The sequence below is a fragment of the Dromiciops gliroides genome, chromosome 5, assembly GCF_019393635.1.
Source record: "Dromiciops gliroides isolate mDroGli1 chromosome 5, mDroGli1.pri, whole genome shotgun sequence".
Taxonomy (NCBI): domain Eukaryota; kingdom Metazoa; phylum Chordata; class Mammalia; order Microbiotheria; family Microbiotheriidae; genus Dromiciops; species Dromiciops gliroides.
The window spans coordinates 13,174,178-13,191,262 of record NC_057865.1 but is presented as its reverse complement, the minus strand read 5'-3'; the positions used below and the strand labels follow the sequence as shown (position 1 = coordinate 13,191,262).

General features: G+C 41.1%; 1 protein-coding gene across 1 annotated transcript in view; it reads right to left on the bottom strand.

Moving 5' to 3' along the window:
• DNAH11 (dynein axonemal heavy chain 11) overlaps positions 1–17,085 on the bottom strand; it is a 292,856-nt gene that overhangs the window by 239,416 nt on the left and 36,355 nt on the right. The window contains exons 7-12 of the mRNA XM_043967174.1: positions 16,004–16,237; positions 15,235–15,402; positions 8,378–8,494; positions 2,141–2,278; positions 1,488–1,612; positions 247–442 (exon numbers count right to left, since the gene is read on the bottom strand). Of these exons, the coding sequence (XP_043823109.1) occupies positions 247–442; positions 1,488–1,612; positions 2,141–2,278; positions 8,378–8,494; positions 15,235–15,402; positions 16,004–16,237 (978 nt within the window). The remainder of the gene's footprint in view (positions 1–246; positions 443–1,487; positions 1,613–2,140; positions 2,279–8,377; positions 8,495–15,234; positions 15,403–16,003; positions 16,238–17,085) is intronic.

Here is a 17,085-nt window from a genome sequence, read left to right as displayed (position 1 = left end):
CAAATGAGATAATATCTGTAAAGTGTTTTGCAAACTAAAGCATTAAATAAATGCTAACTTCTTCTTATCATCTGTGTTTATGTTATATTACCCACAACTATAATGTCAACTATGGGATGACAAAGGCCAAGTCTTATATGAACTTTGTATATGCCCCAATAGTTAGCATAAAGCTTTATACACGTGAGATATTTCATAACTATTTGCTTAATCAATTATTGTAAGATAACCTTTTTTTTTTTTTACCTTTGGATCAAAATTAACACTTAGGAGACCACTGGCAACATCGTGCTTTATCAATGGCTGATTCAAATTGAATTCACAGATTTCATCCACAGTATTTTTCCATTCTGCATAGATATGATCCCCAAATTGGTCAAGTAAGTTGAGCATTTCTACGTACTTCTGATATAGCAATACAGTGTCAGGTCCTTCCAAGATCCTGTATGGAAATTATTTTAAACCTTTATTTGACAGAGTAAAACAGGATTCAGTTCTATCTTTCTACAAACCTTGAAATGTCAAAAATTAGAAAAAGGTTCATAGAAAAAATTGCATTGACCAGATCAGACATGTCGGTGTTTGTAAAGCCAGTAAAACATTTTACTATGCAAAAGAAAGAAACTTAACTCCCCTTTAGAGCACGGTTTAATACCAGGAACAAAGAAATGCCTAGAAAAGGAAGATTTTTAATTAAAAAAAAATTTAGGAGTAAGCAGAAGGAAAAAAGGAAAATGAGGAAGTAACCACATTGATATGGGAGGAGAGGAATTTAGAAAGAAGAAGTTAAGATGGTCCTGGAGGATAGGGAAGGAGGGAAAAGTTAGAAAAGAAGAAGGAAGAAGGGAGAAGATAGGAGAGAAGAGAGGTAGGGAGGGAAGAAAAGAGAGAGACGGAGACAGAGAGGGAGGAGAAGGAGAGAAGGAGAGAAGGAAGGAGGGAAGGAGGGAAGGAATAGCTGATTATTATAAAGCATTTTAAAGTCTGCAAAGCACGTTATCTTCATTTGAGACAATGAAGAGAAATTATGTGGAAGTACCCATAGGATTGACAGACAGCCCAAGTAATGGCAGCTAGTTGGCACTGTGGATATGTACTGGACTGGGTCAGGAAGACCCAAATTCAAATCCTGCCTCAGACACCTACTAGCTGTGCAAAGCTTAAAGCAATAGTTCTCATAAAAGAATAACTAGAATTTAATATTGCTTTAAGTTTTGAAAATTACTTTTATTATCTTATTTTATCCTTACAACAACCCTGTGAGGCAGATGCTATTGTGATCCCCATTTTACAAGTGAGGGAACTGAGGCAGATGGAGGTTAAATGACTTGCCCAGCATCTCACATGCTTTCTAACAATTGATGGCATGGGCTGCCTCTGGAGGTAGTGAGCCTCCTGTCACTGGAAGTCTTCAGAGGCACAGTCATCGGCACCAGGCTCACTGTGATTTTCCTGCCCATTAAGCCCTTAAAGTATGAATTTCTTACGGATGCTGAAGGTGTACAAAGTTGGACCAGAACCCATCAAGGCGGCTGCGTACTTCCTTTGCCCATTTGAGATTTCCGGATGTAAATGGCATATTCTTGTTGAGCACTGGATTCCCTATTTCAACCTGTTTGTAAGAAGAGGGTGAGATGGGGGAAAGTCCAGTTAACTGATGTGACTCAAACAGCTTAGGCTACTTTTCATTCTCTTTTGTTACACCAGTTAGTGGAAAATACTATGAATCAGAAGGAAGGCATTCAATTCTAGACTGTCTCAGAGTGGAAAGGGGCCTCAGAGGCCATCTGTAACTGACTAAAATTCCCCTCTCTAACCTTCCCAACATAAGGTCATCCAGCCTCTGACAACCTCCAGTGACAGGAGGCTCACTACCTCCAGAGGCAGCCCATGCCATCAATTGTTAGAAAGAATTTCCATATATTAAGCTTTAGTCTGTCTTTCAGCAAATTCCATTTGTAGAATCTTTGAAGAGCCCAATGCTACAAAAGCATGTGGTTCAAATGGATTATCTGAGGACCATGGTGGGGCCCACTCCCACACTCGACATTTGCTTCAGAAAGTCCTTACTTAAAACTCTCCCACCCAAGAGTGACCTCCAGGAAACACAGAAGCAACCCCCAGCAACTTGAAGACTTACCTGCTTCATGTGCTCACTGTACAGTTGCTTACACTGGTCCAGCTCCTCATGAAACATTTGCAACAACTTATTATAGTAAGGGCTGAAAATGTCCATGACAACTGGTTTCACCAGAAAATTCCCAAATATGAACAAGAGCTATTAAAAAAAAACAAATTAAAGTAAGATCCAGGGATCTGTAATATACCAGTTTTCTAGTAATCTCCTATTTTCCGGGTAAAACTCTAGCACAAGCAAATACAGAGATGAAAACATGACCAAAATGAAATGGAGATTCAGGGTTTCCTAGGGAATCCTCTTATTGGGGTTCTGCTATAGAGATGGAAATCATCCCTCCTTTTCTGATGTTTAAGTTCTCAATGATTTAAGTTACCAAGCAAAGTAGTCACCAGGATTCAAAGCCCATGTACAACAAAAGTAAAAGGTATCAGAAATAAGGCATAACCTCTGACAACGGGACCAACCATCCACTGCCCAGCTAGTCGACAGATGCTGCACTGTTTATTCAAACTGTGGGCTAGGACAGTGTCTGCATTTTCTCAAGTATAAAAAGGATATGGTCAAAAAGCATCTTGTATCCAATTCCCCACAGAAAGCAGCTGTATGTGGAGGGGTGTGATGTATAAGTAGAAAGAATAAAGGAATCAAGTGTGGTAGATTCATTACAGTGCGCTCAACCCCAATTTATGTATCCTTGATAGTATCTAACAAATAGGTACAGAACTGTGGCTAGATTTATGACCTTAGGCAAGTCATGTCTTTCCTCTTGGTCTTGGTTTACTAATCTTTAAAATGAGGATGTTGGATCAGATGCTCTCTGGCCTCTCTTCCAGCCTTCCTCTTCCATAACTCTCTGATACATGCCTTTGCAGTTGACTTGTACACCAATACAGACCACTACCCTTAGGTTAACCTTTTGATTAATGGAGGGCAACTTGTAAAGCACTCTATTAGGTGCAAAAGACACAAAATTAAAAAAACAAATAGGCTCTGCCCTTGAGGACATTTACAATGGGCCAGTTGGCTTCTGAGATCCCTTCTTGTTCAATATCAATGATTCTGTGGTCTCATGATCCCTTCTCATGTCCTTCAAGAGCTGCTTGGCCAAAGAATTCATCAGCAGCTGGCCAAGCTGGGGATAAGTCTCTCTAAATTTGGCCAGTCCCATCAGTGGATACCAGACATGGGGTCCTGCATTGGGCCCATTCTTCATCTGCCAGAGTTTGGGGTCTGCTAGCCCATCTCTCAAGAGCCCAGGATCCTACCTGCCCAGGCTAGGATGAGACTGAAGGACAGCTAGACTAAAGGCATGAATACAACAGGAGCTGATAAGATCTGCACAAGTTCCCCTGGGGCTCAGGGGCTCCTGGGAGAGACAACAATCTGGCACTGCATGTTTGACTAACACCTGTGAAATCTGAAGCTGCTTTTCTTAGCTGAAGTACAGCCTCTTAGTTAAACAAACACATGAGCTTTGAGATTATAATTATCAACAAAAACCAACTTCCCGAGTTTGCCACTTGCATTTTTGGTCTCTAGAAACAAGACACACAGGGACCTCCTGGACTGAGAAACAAGGCCAGGGTTCAAATCTGGACCATGCCATTTGAAAGCCTTGGGACCCTAAGCAAGTGTCTATCTCTCTGAGCCTTGGTTTCATCCTATGTAAAAGGCATTATATACTTTACAAGGTTGCTGTAAAGGAAATCACTTTGTAAACCTTCAAGTGCTAAATAAAGGTGTGAGCAATCCTCCTTATTCTGAATTTGGCAGCCCTCCTTAATGTGGCCATGGTATGAAGTGGCACCAGTGAGACAGAAGGTCATTGTGCATGCACACTTTGTTGGCATTACATCATGATATCTACAAATGACAATCATAGGGCATCAGGGCACAGTGGCATGAACAGGGTTATAGAAAGGGGCTAAAATACCACTCCAATCCTTACTAACTGCATGACCTTGGGAAGCTCACCTTACTCCCCCTGGCCCACAGCTTGCTCATCTGTGGTGGTCTTAGATTAGGTGAACTCTGAGGTGGGTTTCAGTTCTAAATCTATGACCCAATGATCTTCCAAATAAGGAAAGACCTCTAGAGACCACCAAGTTCAAGGTCAAGAATAATGGCAAAGACCAGAGCTTCCTGATTTCCTGCTCCAGTGCTTTCTCCCCCCTCCCCCTTACACCATGCTCATGTTGTCTGCATCTCTTGGAACTGAGATGCCATTTTATTTGGGGAATATAAACTCAGAGAAAGATCTCTTTCTTGAAAAAGTAGGTGATACATCTGGCATGCTGGGATCTTTGTTTAGGGCATGAAACAATTACAGAGAGAAGGGGGATGGAATGAGGCTTCCCTTTCCCTCATGGAGTATTTAAAAAATTAAAGATGAGTAAGCATAAGGATAGGGGCTAGACCTGTGGTGGCATGGATATAGGGAACACCTGGATCAGGAATTTTTAACCTGGGCTGTATGAAACTTTATTTTTTAAAAAAATCTATCTATCTGAGGACAGCTAGGTGGCGCAGTGCATAAAGCACCAGCCCTGGATTCAGGAGGACCTAAGTTCAAATCTGGCCTCAGAGACTTGACACTTACTAGCTGTGTTATCCTAGGCAAGTCACTTAACCCTCATTGCCCTGAAAAAAAATCTATCATCTATCTATATCTATCATCTATCTATATCTGTCTCTATCATCTATCTACCTATCATCCATCTATCCATCTATTTATCATCTATCTATTTATCTATCCATATCTACACCCAAGTCTTCCCAGCTCCAAGACCAGCTCCCTATCCACCATATGAGACAGTGAAAAACAGTCAGTACAAGGCACTTTTATAAACCCTGCAAACTGCCTTTACGATCCTGCTCATAAGCAGAACTCACTGGAAAAAGAACCAGCCACATAGCCAACAAGAAAGGACACAAGTTAAGATGGAAATATAATTACATTCTCATAGACAACCTCAAGCCAATATTTTTTAACTTTTCCTTGCAACATCAAGCATGACTAAGGGACAAATACTGTCTGCTTGGACTGCCTGATAATCTTCTTAAGGCCCCCTACTCCCTAGTATGCCATCAATGATTAACTTTCTCCTACCAACCACTGTTCTGTCGGGTTTGTGTTTAGTATTCTACCCCCAAGGTAAGCGCCCCCTCTAAGAGAAAACAAGAAGGGGTTAACAGTAATAATGGAAAGAAACATTTATGATGGGCCCTGAGTTTCCAAACATAGAATGGGCAATGGCTGAATCAGTTATGGCAGATGGATAGAAAGGAACATTAGTGTGCAGTAAAAACCAATGAACATAAGGGATCAAAAACAAGAAATGGGAAGATTTGTAAGAACTGATGCAGATTAAAGAAAAGAACACCACTCTACTCAAAGCCTACAATAAAGTCAAATTTTAAATGAGAACAGTAAAAGGCAGCCTAACATTGATGTCATTGTAATGAGTGATGCTGGTCCCAAAGAAGAGATGATAAAGCACACTTCTCTCCTCTTGATAGTCAAGTCAACCAGCAATTATTAATCACCTAGTATGTGCCTGGCACAGAGGAAGGCAAAAATAGGTGAAGAAAATGTCCTGATAGTTGCCATCTGTTAGCTCCCTAAAATTCACTGTACCTCTCTGGGGCTCAGTTTCCCTATCTATAAAATTAAAAACCTTCTAACTAAATCTACAATACTATAAGCATTCAATTTAATTCGAGAAACTTTTATTAAGCATTATGTATCGGGCACTGTACTCAGTCCACTTGTTACAAAATGTACCTTCTTACCAACATTTGGGCAACTTCACCCTCCAGTTCTTTGGAACTCTTTGCTGGAGCCACCATCTACATTTCTTTGGTGGCAAAGATCTAAGACACTCCGTATGTCTACCACAGTCTTATCTGTTCCTTAGAGTTTTCCACTTCCAAAGTTACTTTGGGAGTGGGAGCTTCCTGGTTATTTTCAAATAAATTATTTCCATCTTCACTGCTCTATTACCTTCTTGTCCTCTCTAAGCATGGTCCTTGAATAGTTCCAAATGTCTTCCTTCTTAAAGAAACTTGTGCTTTGGAGTCTACTCCAAGGTACACTTTCAATTTCTAATTCACACCAGCTCTGTGCCTTGCTCACAGCTTCTCTGTACTTGTTCCTATATTCGGTGCCCAAACTGAGGGCATACTTTGGGCATGAGACCCCAATGTTGATGAACAAGAACCTCCCCCAAATAGTAAAAGTTAAGCTCAAATGCCATCCTGGCAAGAACATACATGTGTCTTCAATTAGAGAGCGTCCCTTGTTTTCTCCATGGCTCCTGGGGCAGACCAAATTTTACTTAACATCAAGTTGGAAGATTAAAATGCTAGGCGTCTCAGCAAAACTCAATATGCCGACACCCTAAAAATAACTTTCCCTGGGACAAACTTCATGCTTCACTAAAGCATCCTTCAATGTACACTATTCAATACACACATACACTCACATTCACACACTCACACACACATATCTACATTTACAGCAAGCTGCTGGCATCTTCTCTTCCTCCTAAGGTTATCTATCTCTCATCCAAAGTCAGTATGGATCTTATATGTTCCAACTTATGTACACGTTCTTTCCCTGTTAGAATGTAAACTTCATGAGAGCAAGGGCTGCTTTTGACTTTTTTTCTATCCCCAGCACTGGGAAGAATGCCTGCAAATAGTAACCATTTAATGAATGTTTGTTGATTGATTAATTGGTTAATCGATTTGGTTAAAAAAAAGAGGCAAACAAGGCTGGAGAAAGAATGATTAAGAGGTAGTGTGTGGTATAAAGAACAGGGCACTGGACTTAAGAGTCAGAAAGATCTGGATTCAAATCTTGCCTCAATCACTTTACTGTGTGGTCCTGGGCAAGTCACTTAACTCTGGACCTCAATTTCCTCATCTGTAAAATGAAGGGACTATATACCTCAGATATCAAAAAGAGAGGAAAAGAATCCATACATGCAAAAGTATTTCTAGCAGCTCTTGTCATGGAGCAAAGAACTAAAAACTGTAGTGGCAACTATAAAATGGGCATTGGCTGAACAAATTCTGGCATGGGAATACAATGGAACTTTGCCATAAGGAATGATGGAAGGAATGGTTCTAGAGAAACCTGGGAAGGCTTATATGAACAGATGCAAAATGAAGGGAGCAAGGGGCAGCTAGATGGCGAAGTGGATAGAGCACCGGCCTTGGAGTCAGGAGTACCTGAGGTCAAATCCAGCCTCAGACACTTAACACTTACTTAGCTGTGTGACCCTGGGCAAGTCACTTAACCCCCCATTGCCTCACTAAAAAAACAAACAAAAACAAAATGAAGGGAGCAGAACCAGGAGACCAGAGAATATGATAACCACATTACCCAGGAGAATAACTCTGGAGGATATAAGAGCTCTGACTCACGCAGTGACCAGCCATGTCTCCAGAGGGCTTGTGATGACTCATGGTACTCGCCTCCTGGTCAAAGGGGGATGGGCACAAGGTGAAAAACAAGACACATTTTCAAGCAAGGCCAATGTGGGGATCTGTCCTGCTGGACTTCACCTGTTCCACTTGGAACCCTTCATTACAAGGGTTTTCTTTTTTCAGGTTTGTAGTAGGGTGTGAGGATAGGGAGAAAAAAAAAGAAGAACAGAAGGATGGGGTGGGGGAGGAATATTTGGGCATTTTTTTAAATGCACATAAGAAAGGCCAGAATGAATTACCAATGAGCGAGAGATCTTTGAAAGTCATGTTGAATTGATTTTATATATAAATATATATATGTGTGTGTGTGTGTATGTATATTTCAAAAGGAAATCAAACTGGAAATAACAAATTCACACTTTCATATACAACCTTCTTCTCTATTGTCTAGATGGAAATACTCAACTTATTGTCAAATTCAAAAGAAAAAAAATTAAATTATTTTTTAAAAAATAAGTAAAATGATAGGTTAGATTCAGTAAGCACTTTGGCCCTTCCTTTTTACAGTTCTAAATTGATGATTTTTATGTGTTGTGCCCTATCCCCCTCAACTAGATTGGAAGTTCCTTAGGGGCAGGGATTAGCTTTCTTTTTATTAATTGTATCCCCAAAGTTTAACACAGTGCCTTACACAGAGTGGGCACTAATGATTTACCAACTGTTTTGGATGATTGGATGATTCTATGATTCAGATCTGCCCCTAAACAAAGTGACTTTGGGTGATCATCAGAGATTAGTACTAACCTTAAATGCTGATTCTAAGCCTGAACAGTCAAGGAAACCCGAACAAAGGACAGTGCCAAGCCTTCTGTAGAAGTCCAGAATTTTAGCCTTGAATTTGGCATAATCTTCTTCAAATTCCTGGAAGATGGAAATTTACATGAAAAGTTTGGGGTGAAACATCAGCAACCACATGGACTTCAGCTTATTTCTTTGACAGCACCATTGCAATAAAGAATACTAACATGCACACATACTAATGACCCCTCCCCCACCCAAAATTGGCTCCCACTGTAAGGTCTACAAAGTGCTTTATGTAAATGATCTCATTTGATTCTCACAATCACCCAGTGAGGCAGGTGCTATTATTATCACCCCCTCTTTATAGATGAGAAAAGTGATGCTCAGAGAGACGAAGCCAGAGTCTGAGACAGACTTTGAAGCCACGTCTTTCTGATTCCCAAGTCTACAGATACTCTACTCTGCCACAAAGTTTCTCATGATTTCATTTAATCTATCAGTCAATACAAGCATGTACTAAGTGCCAACTGTGTACTAGATACCATGTTGAGTCCTGGAGATACCTAGATAAGAATGAAACAGTTTCTGACCTCAGAGAGTTTACATGAACACACAAGCACACATACACTTATATGATTATACTATGTAATTTGAACTTATGACTGTGGGCATAGGAAGCTTATGATGTAACAGCTTCCTCCATCTATGCAGAACAGCCACTCGTATGCAATTAAAATCTTAGAGTTACCTATGACCCTATGAGGGGTGACTTACAGAAAGTCACACTTGCCTCTGGTATGTGTTGGAGTCCGGATGTGAACTGATTCTTTCCTGACCACTACCCCAACCTGCCCCTCACTTACAAGTGTCATTGCCCCATTTTACAGAAGGAACTGGGGCTCAGAGAGGCTGTCCAAGATGACAGCTGGAAAAATGGTGGGCCAGGACACAACCTCAGGTGTCCTAGCCCAAAAGACTTTATAGTCATTGTTGTTTGTCCTTCATTCTCAAAGAGGACCATGACTTCAGGGTGATGTCATGACTTGCGGTGAATTGGACTAAAGTGAGGGAGGGAAGACTGTGCAAGATCACGAGCCTCACTCTTTCCTCCAGGGTCCAGCAGCAAGAGAAACATCAAGACAACTGGAGATGGCCCTGGATGTTTGAGGCAATAGGGGTTAACTGACTTGGCCAGGGTCGAGAAGAGTCGGGCATGACTGAAAAATGACTGAACATCAACATATCTTGCACAAACATAGCTGTGTGCATGGCATCCCCACCCCATTAGTAGAAAGTGAGCTCCTTGAGGGCAGGGACCACATTTTTTACTTTCTTTGTATTGCCAATGCTCAGCATCAGCCCTGGCACATAGTAGGTGCTTAATAAATGAAGTCCTGGGCTCTGTGTTCAGCGTAAGGAATAGAAAGACCAAAAGTGGAATTCTTCTACTCTCAAGGAGCTCCTCCTATACAGCCTGAAGGATCAAAGGGTCTTACCACACCCTTTTAGATATAAGACTTAAAAACTAGAGGGGGGAATCCCCAAGCTACAACCCAAGGTTGCCCTCCCCGGAAAATGACCTTATTGCTTCAACTATTAGCACAGTGCCTGATACATAGTAGAAGTTTAATAAATACTTGGTAACTGACTGACTTTACCCAATCCATTCATCAACCATCATTTATTTAGGAAGCACCTACCCTATGCCAGGCCACCTGCTCTGCATGGTAGGGATGTAGACAAAATGGTCCCTGCCCCTTAGGGAGCTTAAGTGCCAGTGGGAGAGACAAAATATACCCAGAAAATATCCCCAGATTAATGCTCACATAGACTCTGAGAAGTGCCCCCATCAGACTGGATTCTAATCTCCACCAACCTGGATGCCCGGAGCGGGAGGGACCGAGTACTACAGTTTGTTTTATATTTATATTTAGCATCAAGGAAGAAGTCTCCATTTCCCGAAATCAGTACAAACGCCATTCCTTCTTATTCACATGCCATTAGCTCTTTGAAAACAGACCTTCCCAACAAGTCTGAACATGTCTAATGCATCTCTGCTCTTCATGTCCTCACACAAGGACTTGCCAACCTGAGATCCCAGAACAATCTTAAAAGGGTTGAGTAAATATGCATTTGGCTTGGGAGGAAAGGGCCCTTTGGCTTTGTTGATGATACCATCTATCCTGGAGCCTCATATTCTTAGTACAAGGAGAAAATTTCCCATTCCAAAAGAAATCACCATAAACTATCAATCATTAGCTTTACAGATTAATTAGAAACCTGTGGTCAAAAATCCTCATAAGCATTTTTGTTTATTGTTAAACAAAATGAAATGCTAGAGTCTTTCCATTAGATTGTGAACTCTGAGGACAGGGAATGTCATTTGCTTTTTTTTGTGTCCTCAGCACTTCAACACAGTACCTGGCACATAGTAGGTGCTTAATAAATGTTGATTAATTGATTGAACACTCTGTTGTAAAGGAACTGATCTGTGTCTCTCCAGCTTCATTGTGAGAGACAAAAGGGTTCACTGGAGAGTTGACCAGCCCTGTCAAGATACATCCAGGAAAGCAGCCCTTGGGAAGTGGGTGCAGAGAAGTATTCACTGGGACCTAATTACCGAAAGCAGCAACCTTGCAATAAAGCTGTGGTTCCTGAAATAATTTTCACTCTTGGGGCTGATCCACTGGGGAGTTTCTCCTCAGTTCTTAAAACAGTCATACCCCCTTCTCAGTGGTGAGACAGACAACATGGAGGCAATGAAAGACAGGACATCAAAAGAGAAGACAGGGGATCCTGAAGCTAAAGGGCACAAGGACTAATCTTCAGGACTAAATCTAAAATTGTTTATCCTTGGCTAAGTACTATTCCCTTTCCTTACTTTCTAGCATTTCCTGAATTAAATGAGATCATTGAATGGAAAGAACTGTGTAAACCTCAGCCTTCAGTACTCCCAACTGCTGTGGAGGGCACCAGCACCCTGATCCATAACCTCAGATTTATCTTTGATCCTTATCTCTCCCTCATCCCTGATATTCAGTTAGTTGCCAAGATTTAACAATCCTGCTTCCACCATCTCTCTTGCATCTATCCCCTCCTCTTCATTCACATAGCTACCATCCTAGTTCACGCTGTCCTATATTACTAGAGTAGCTTCCTAATCAGTCTCCCTTTCTCAAATCTATCCCCTCCCCAATCATCTTCCATATATATTTTTAAAGCACAGGTCTGACCTTGTCACTCTTCAGCTCAAAAATCCTCAGTGTCTCCCTAGTGCCCTGAGGTAACTCCCTTAGCTGAGCATTTAAAGTCTTTCCCATGTACATGGGATACACTTTTTGGGAGGAGACCCCTTCAAACCGTATTCTGCTCAACTGAACTAAATGCTCATTTATAGTCATCCAGTAATAATCTGGAACCATCAACAGTATGGTGGGATCTTATCTCTATTTATTTCTGTCGCTTATGAGCCTATCAAGATGGGGTCTGCTATAAATATCATTTGCAAAAGGCTGCCTGTTCCTTTCATCATATGCCGACTTTACACCTCAGCAAAATCTTTACAAGAATAAGTTACACACTCTTTGAGATGTATGGGCATATGTGTTTGTCAAGATGGGAAAGTAGGCTTGGTCCTCACAGATATTTTCACAATTGCCTCTCTTTGCATTAGCCCCAAAGTGATTCCACCCCCCCCCCCGCCCCGGCATGTGGTCCTCTCCCCTATTTCTCATAGCTTGAGAAACCTTACAGCACTATTCTACATATACTATAAATTCTATATAAATGGCAGAGAGGCACTATAGCCTCAAATGTTGATCAGCTGAAATCTGGGACAACAGACAAGTCTGCTGAGTGCCTGGCACAGGCTCGAATGGTGGCCAAATATAAACACTAAGGAAGGAAATCATTTGTTTTGGTACCTCTCTTGCTCCTTTCCCTATCAGTCCATTAGGGAAAAATCGAAGTGAAACCAAGAGTGACTATTTCATTCAATATGAATCATAACTTGGGAACCTGAAAGCTCTTTCCAGGAACCAGCCTGTGAAAATCCCTCCATTCTGTAAGTGGCCCAGAAAAGTTCTAAATAACAAGAGGCTACTCGGTAAGTCCAGATTTGTGAGTGACAGACAAGATTTTTCACAAACATGAACAAGACAAAGCTTTCAAACAGGTTAATCAGCTGAAGCTAGTCAGGCTTGGGATTTGGAAAAGAGAATAGCATTTCAACCAAACACCACCTTAATTATGTTTCTCATAAGTATCATAGAATTGAGGAATCCTGGTAGAGTAGATGGAAAGCTGGCCTCAGGACCGGGAAGGCCTGGGTTCAAGTCCTACCACTGGCACATTCTGGTTGTGTGATCCTGTGCAGGTCATTTAATTTCTCAGTGCCCCTGGTGCCTAAGACCTTAAATGGCCTGCATTTGGTAGCAACAGTTTCTTCCCTGGATGGTCCTCATATTAACGAAATCCTAGGTCTGGACTATGCCTCCCACCTCCCTACCCTCCCCCCGAACAAAGTATTATATAGTATTATAAACATAAAGGGGCACAGTGGATAAAGATCTGGCTTCAGAGCCAGAAAGACCTGGTTTCAAATCCCACCTTTGATCCATATTGACTGGGCAAGTCATTTAACCTCTCCATGGACCATAAGTGTTGGTCAGCATCGATAGAGGGAGTTTCCCAATTGAGAGGTCCCCATACCCTTGAAGTCATTGGTCTAATCTCTACCCCTTTCTGTTCACCCATGGCAAGCCCATAAGTAATTCAAGAAAGCTCCATGTCCTTCCCCTTCCCTGCCCAGTGGCTGATGGGGGGCATCACGTGGCCTTTTCTCTTCTGGGTGTTCCCTCCATCACTGCACTTTCCTGGCGCCGAGTTTGCTCAAACCTCCTGCTATAAAACTACTGTGAGGGGAAAAGCCTGGGACTTGGAGGTAGCCTCCTGGTTCACCACTTACTTTTGCCATCCCGAGCTAAACAGTAACCTCTCAGGGCCTAAGTTTCCTCATCTGAAAACTAGCATTAGAAACAATAATAGCTAGCATTGTTGTTCGGTTCCTTCAGTTGTGTCCGACTCTTCATGACCGCATTTGGAGTTTTCTTGGCAAAAATACTAGAGTGATTTTGCCATTTCCTTCTCCAGCTCATTTTACAGATGATGGAACTGAAGCAAAGTGGGGTAAGTGACTTGTTATGGGTCACACAGATAGGAAGCATCTGAGGTCAAATTTGAACTCAGGTCTTTCTGACTAGTTACTCTATTCACTATGCCACCTGACTGCTCAATAGCTAGCATTAGTATAAGCTTTAAGGCTTGACTAGGGAAGAGATGTTGTTGTTGGTCCTCATTCTCGAAGAGGACCATGACGTCAGGGTGATGTCACGACTTGCACTGAACTGGATTTAAGTATGGGATCACTGTGCAAAGTGACCAGCCTCACTCTCTCCTCCAGAGCCATCTGGGTCCAGTGGCAAGATATACATCAGAACAACTGGAGATGGACCCACATGTTTAAGGCAATTGGGGTTAAGTGACTTGTACAAAGTCACAGAGTTAGTAAGTGTCTGAGGTGAGATTTGAACTCAGGTCCTTCCAATTTCAGGACCAGTGCTCTATCCACTGCACCTGAGCTCACATTCCATCTCTAATACATACCAACTGTGTGACCACAAACACATTACTTAACTTCTTGGTGTCCCCAGGCAGCTCCCTAAGATGATCAATTGCAAAAAGTGTGTCAATCTATGTTGGTAGGGGAAGTCTTCACAGCAAGACACCCAGGACATCACAAGTTCAGGACAAAAGCGAGATGTAAACAAGAATGTTTGCATCTGCAAGCTTATACAGTGATTGGGAGAATAAGATGAGATAAAATGTATAGAAACGACATTAATTTGTATAAAACTACACATCTTATTGTTATTGTTGTGATACATTTAGATGTTAGGAAAAATGTGTGAAGTTGAAGATTGCTCAATTCAAAATAAAAATGAAAAGTGATAAAATGAAGAAGCTACAGAATGTTAATGAGGAAAAGGTTAGACGTTTGCTTTTCTCTCTCAGTACTTAATTGGACCTTGGCAAACAACTGATAACAAGGAGCTATTTTTAACCCAGTGCTGTGGGAATTCTTACAGGTAAATCCCAAGAGACTCAGATGCGGGAAGACATCTAAGATTAGAAGAGGCTAAAAAATTGACAGCTCCCTGACTTCCCTTTAGGAAAAGTAATAAATGACAAGTCTTTTTTTCACCCTCACAAAAACAGGGTAAAATAGAAAAAGAAAATTAAGAAGCCATTTGCCCAACTGCAAAAAACGACAACTTGGAAGTCAGAAGGGCAAACTTCTTAAACAAAGAGAAAAAGGATGCTTAATCCCAGTCAAAAGGGTCTCAAGTGATTCCAGGAAGAATGAGGAATGCTGGGGCCCAGCCAGTTAAGAAAGGCAGGCAAATAGGCAGAAAGGAAAGGAGAACAGGGAGGGAGGGAAAGGGTAGAAGGGAGAAAGGAAGAAAACTGAACAAAGGGATGAGAGATATTGGCTCCAATCCTGGCTTTTGCCATCAAACTACCTATATGACTTTGGGAAAATCATTAAACTCCTGGGGCCTTACTCAGTGTTTTCCCTTGTAGAATGAAAAATCCTTAGGAACCGGAACTCTCATTTTTGTCTTGATAGACCCAGCACCTGACACACACTAGGTATATAACAAAAGTTTGTTAACTGATCAGTTTCCTCAGGAGTTGAACCTGAGGTTGGTCTCTAAGATTCTTCATCTCTAAGACTCCTCCTAACATCTTATATTCTAAGATTTGATGGAATGTGACTCAGAAAACTCAGAAAATCTTACCATGTTGTTGTAATCACATGGGTCATAGGTTCTCTGGTGTAAAACCTCACAGATCTCTGCAAACTCTTCACTCATTTCACGGATCTCGTCATTTAGAACAGTCCCCTTGGTGCCGCCAAACTCAAGTCTTTCCAGCTTCTCCAATTCCAGCATTGTAGAAAATATGTCCTTTGGAATAAGCAAACAAATAAATGGCATTGTAAAGACTCAAACTGATAATTTCCAACATTTAACCAAAAACACTTTAAAAATCTGCATTTCCATGCGCACTTCAAAAGAAAAAGAAATAAAGATTTTATTGTAGAGAAGTAACTAGAAAACAGTCAATGCGTAACAGAGGCAGAATCTCAAGTTTCTCTCACTCAGGGGCTAGCCTTCTATTCTTCAGATACATTTCTTCTCCAGTCAAGTGCGATAACCTGTGTTTACATCTTTGCAAACCTTAAAATCTAACTTTTCAGAGCACCAGATATATTCCATTTCAAGATTTTATTTAAAGACTAGCTTTCATTACATATGGATTTCCATCTGTACTAAATGTAATATTTACAGAATAATAAAAAATGACATAGAAATGAAAGAAAATCTAGGAAAACCAGAGGAGATGGCCACGGTTAGTGTTTGTATGGGGGACTGCCCCCATGGTCTTCTGAATGACTTGGAGAGTCAATTTCTCACTTAATCCATGGATGACAGCACCTACTCATTCAAAGGCATTTTAAAGTACTCAAATTTTGACCTGCAGAAAGTATGAAGCAACAGACACTACCTCTAGTTTCATCACATGGTTGAAAAACTTGTCAAATCTCCAAAACACCATGTGGGATTGGAAATCCCATAGCTTGACGTCCTGGCACCTGGTGAAATACTTTGCCAATCCCTCCCTATAGTCGAAGAAAGAATTTTTAAAAGTCTTTAAGATGCTTATGGTCACTTGCACCCGTTCCAAGGATTCTTCTACTTCTCCTTTCAGAAGTTCATCCTGGGAAAGGTAGGTGACTGCCTACAAGCCAATGAGAGAAACACAGTGGTCAGGAATACAGAAGCAACTTTTTTTCCGTCTTCAGTATAACTTTATTCATTCAACAGAATTCCATGGTAATAATAATACCAAGTATTTATATGGTCTTCTAATGTTTAAAATGAACTGTACATACTATAATACCATACATTCTTCACAACAACCCTGTCAGGTAGATATTGTAATTATCCCCGTTTTATGAATGAGGAAACTGAGACTGAGAAAGATTTTGTGAATTGCGTTGGTTCACACAAAGCTAAGTTCTTAGGCAGAATTTGAATTTAGGTCAGAAGAAACTTTTCATTGGCTTCACTTTAAAGTTGAGGTTATCACAATTTGTTTTAAAGTGACATATACTCACATCAGCCCGAAATATCAATCTAGCCTTTGAAAAGGCTTTTAAATGAATGATATAGGGCAGGGCAAGGCAGGGAAGGGAAAATAGTAATTGATAATCACTAGTAAATAATTCAGTTCATAAACATTCATTGGGTACCTAACATGTGCTTGGCAATATACAAGGCACTAAGCAGCTTGTTGTCTTAGGAAGAAGTAATATGTCCACAGATTAATAAAGATTACATCTAGCACAATATAAAGTAATTCCAAGGAGGGAGATAACACTCACAACTGAGTGGATCAGGAATTGGCAGTGAAGCAAGGATGTGAGGAATTCTAGGAGACAGAGATGAGGAAAGAGCGAGTTCCAGGCATGCAGGACAAGTACGAAGGCACAGGAATGGAAGTGGGAATGTCCTTTGTGGGGAACAGTAAGCAAACCAGTTTGGCTATGTAGATTCAGGAGAGTAATGCAGAATAAGCTTGGGAAG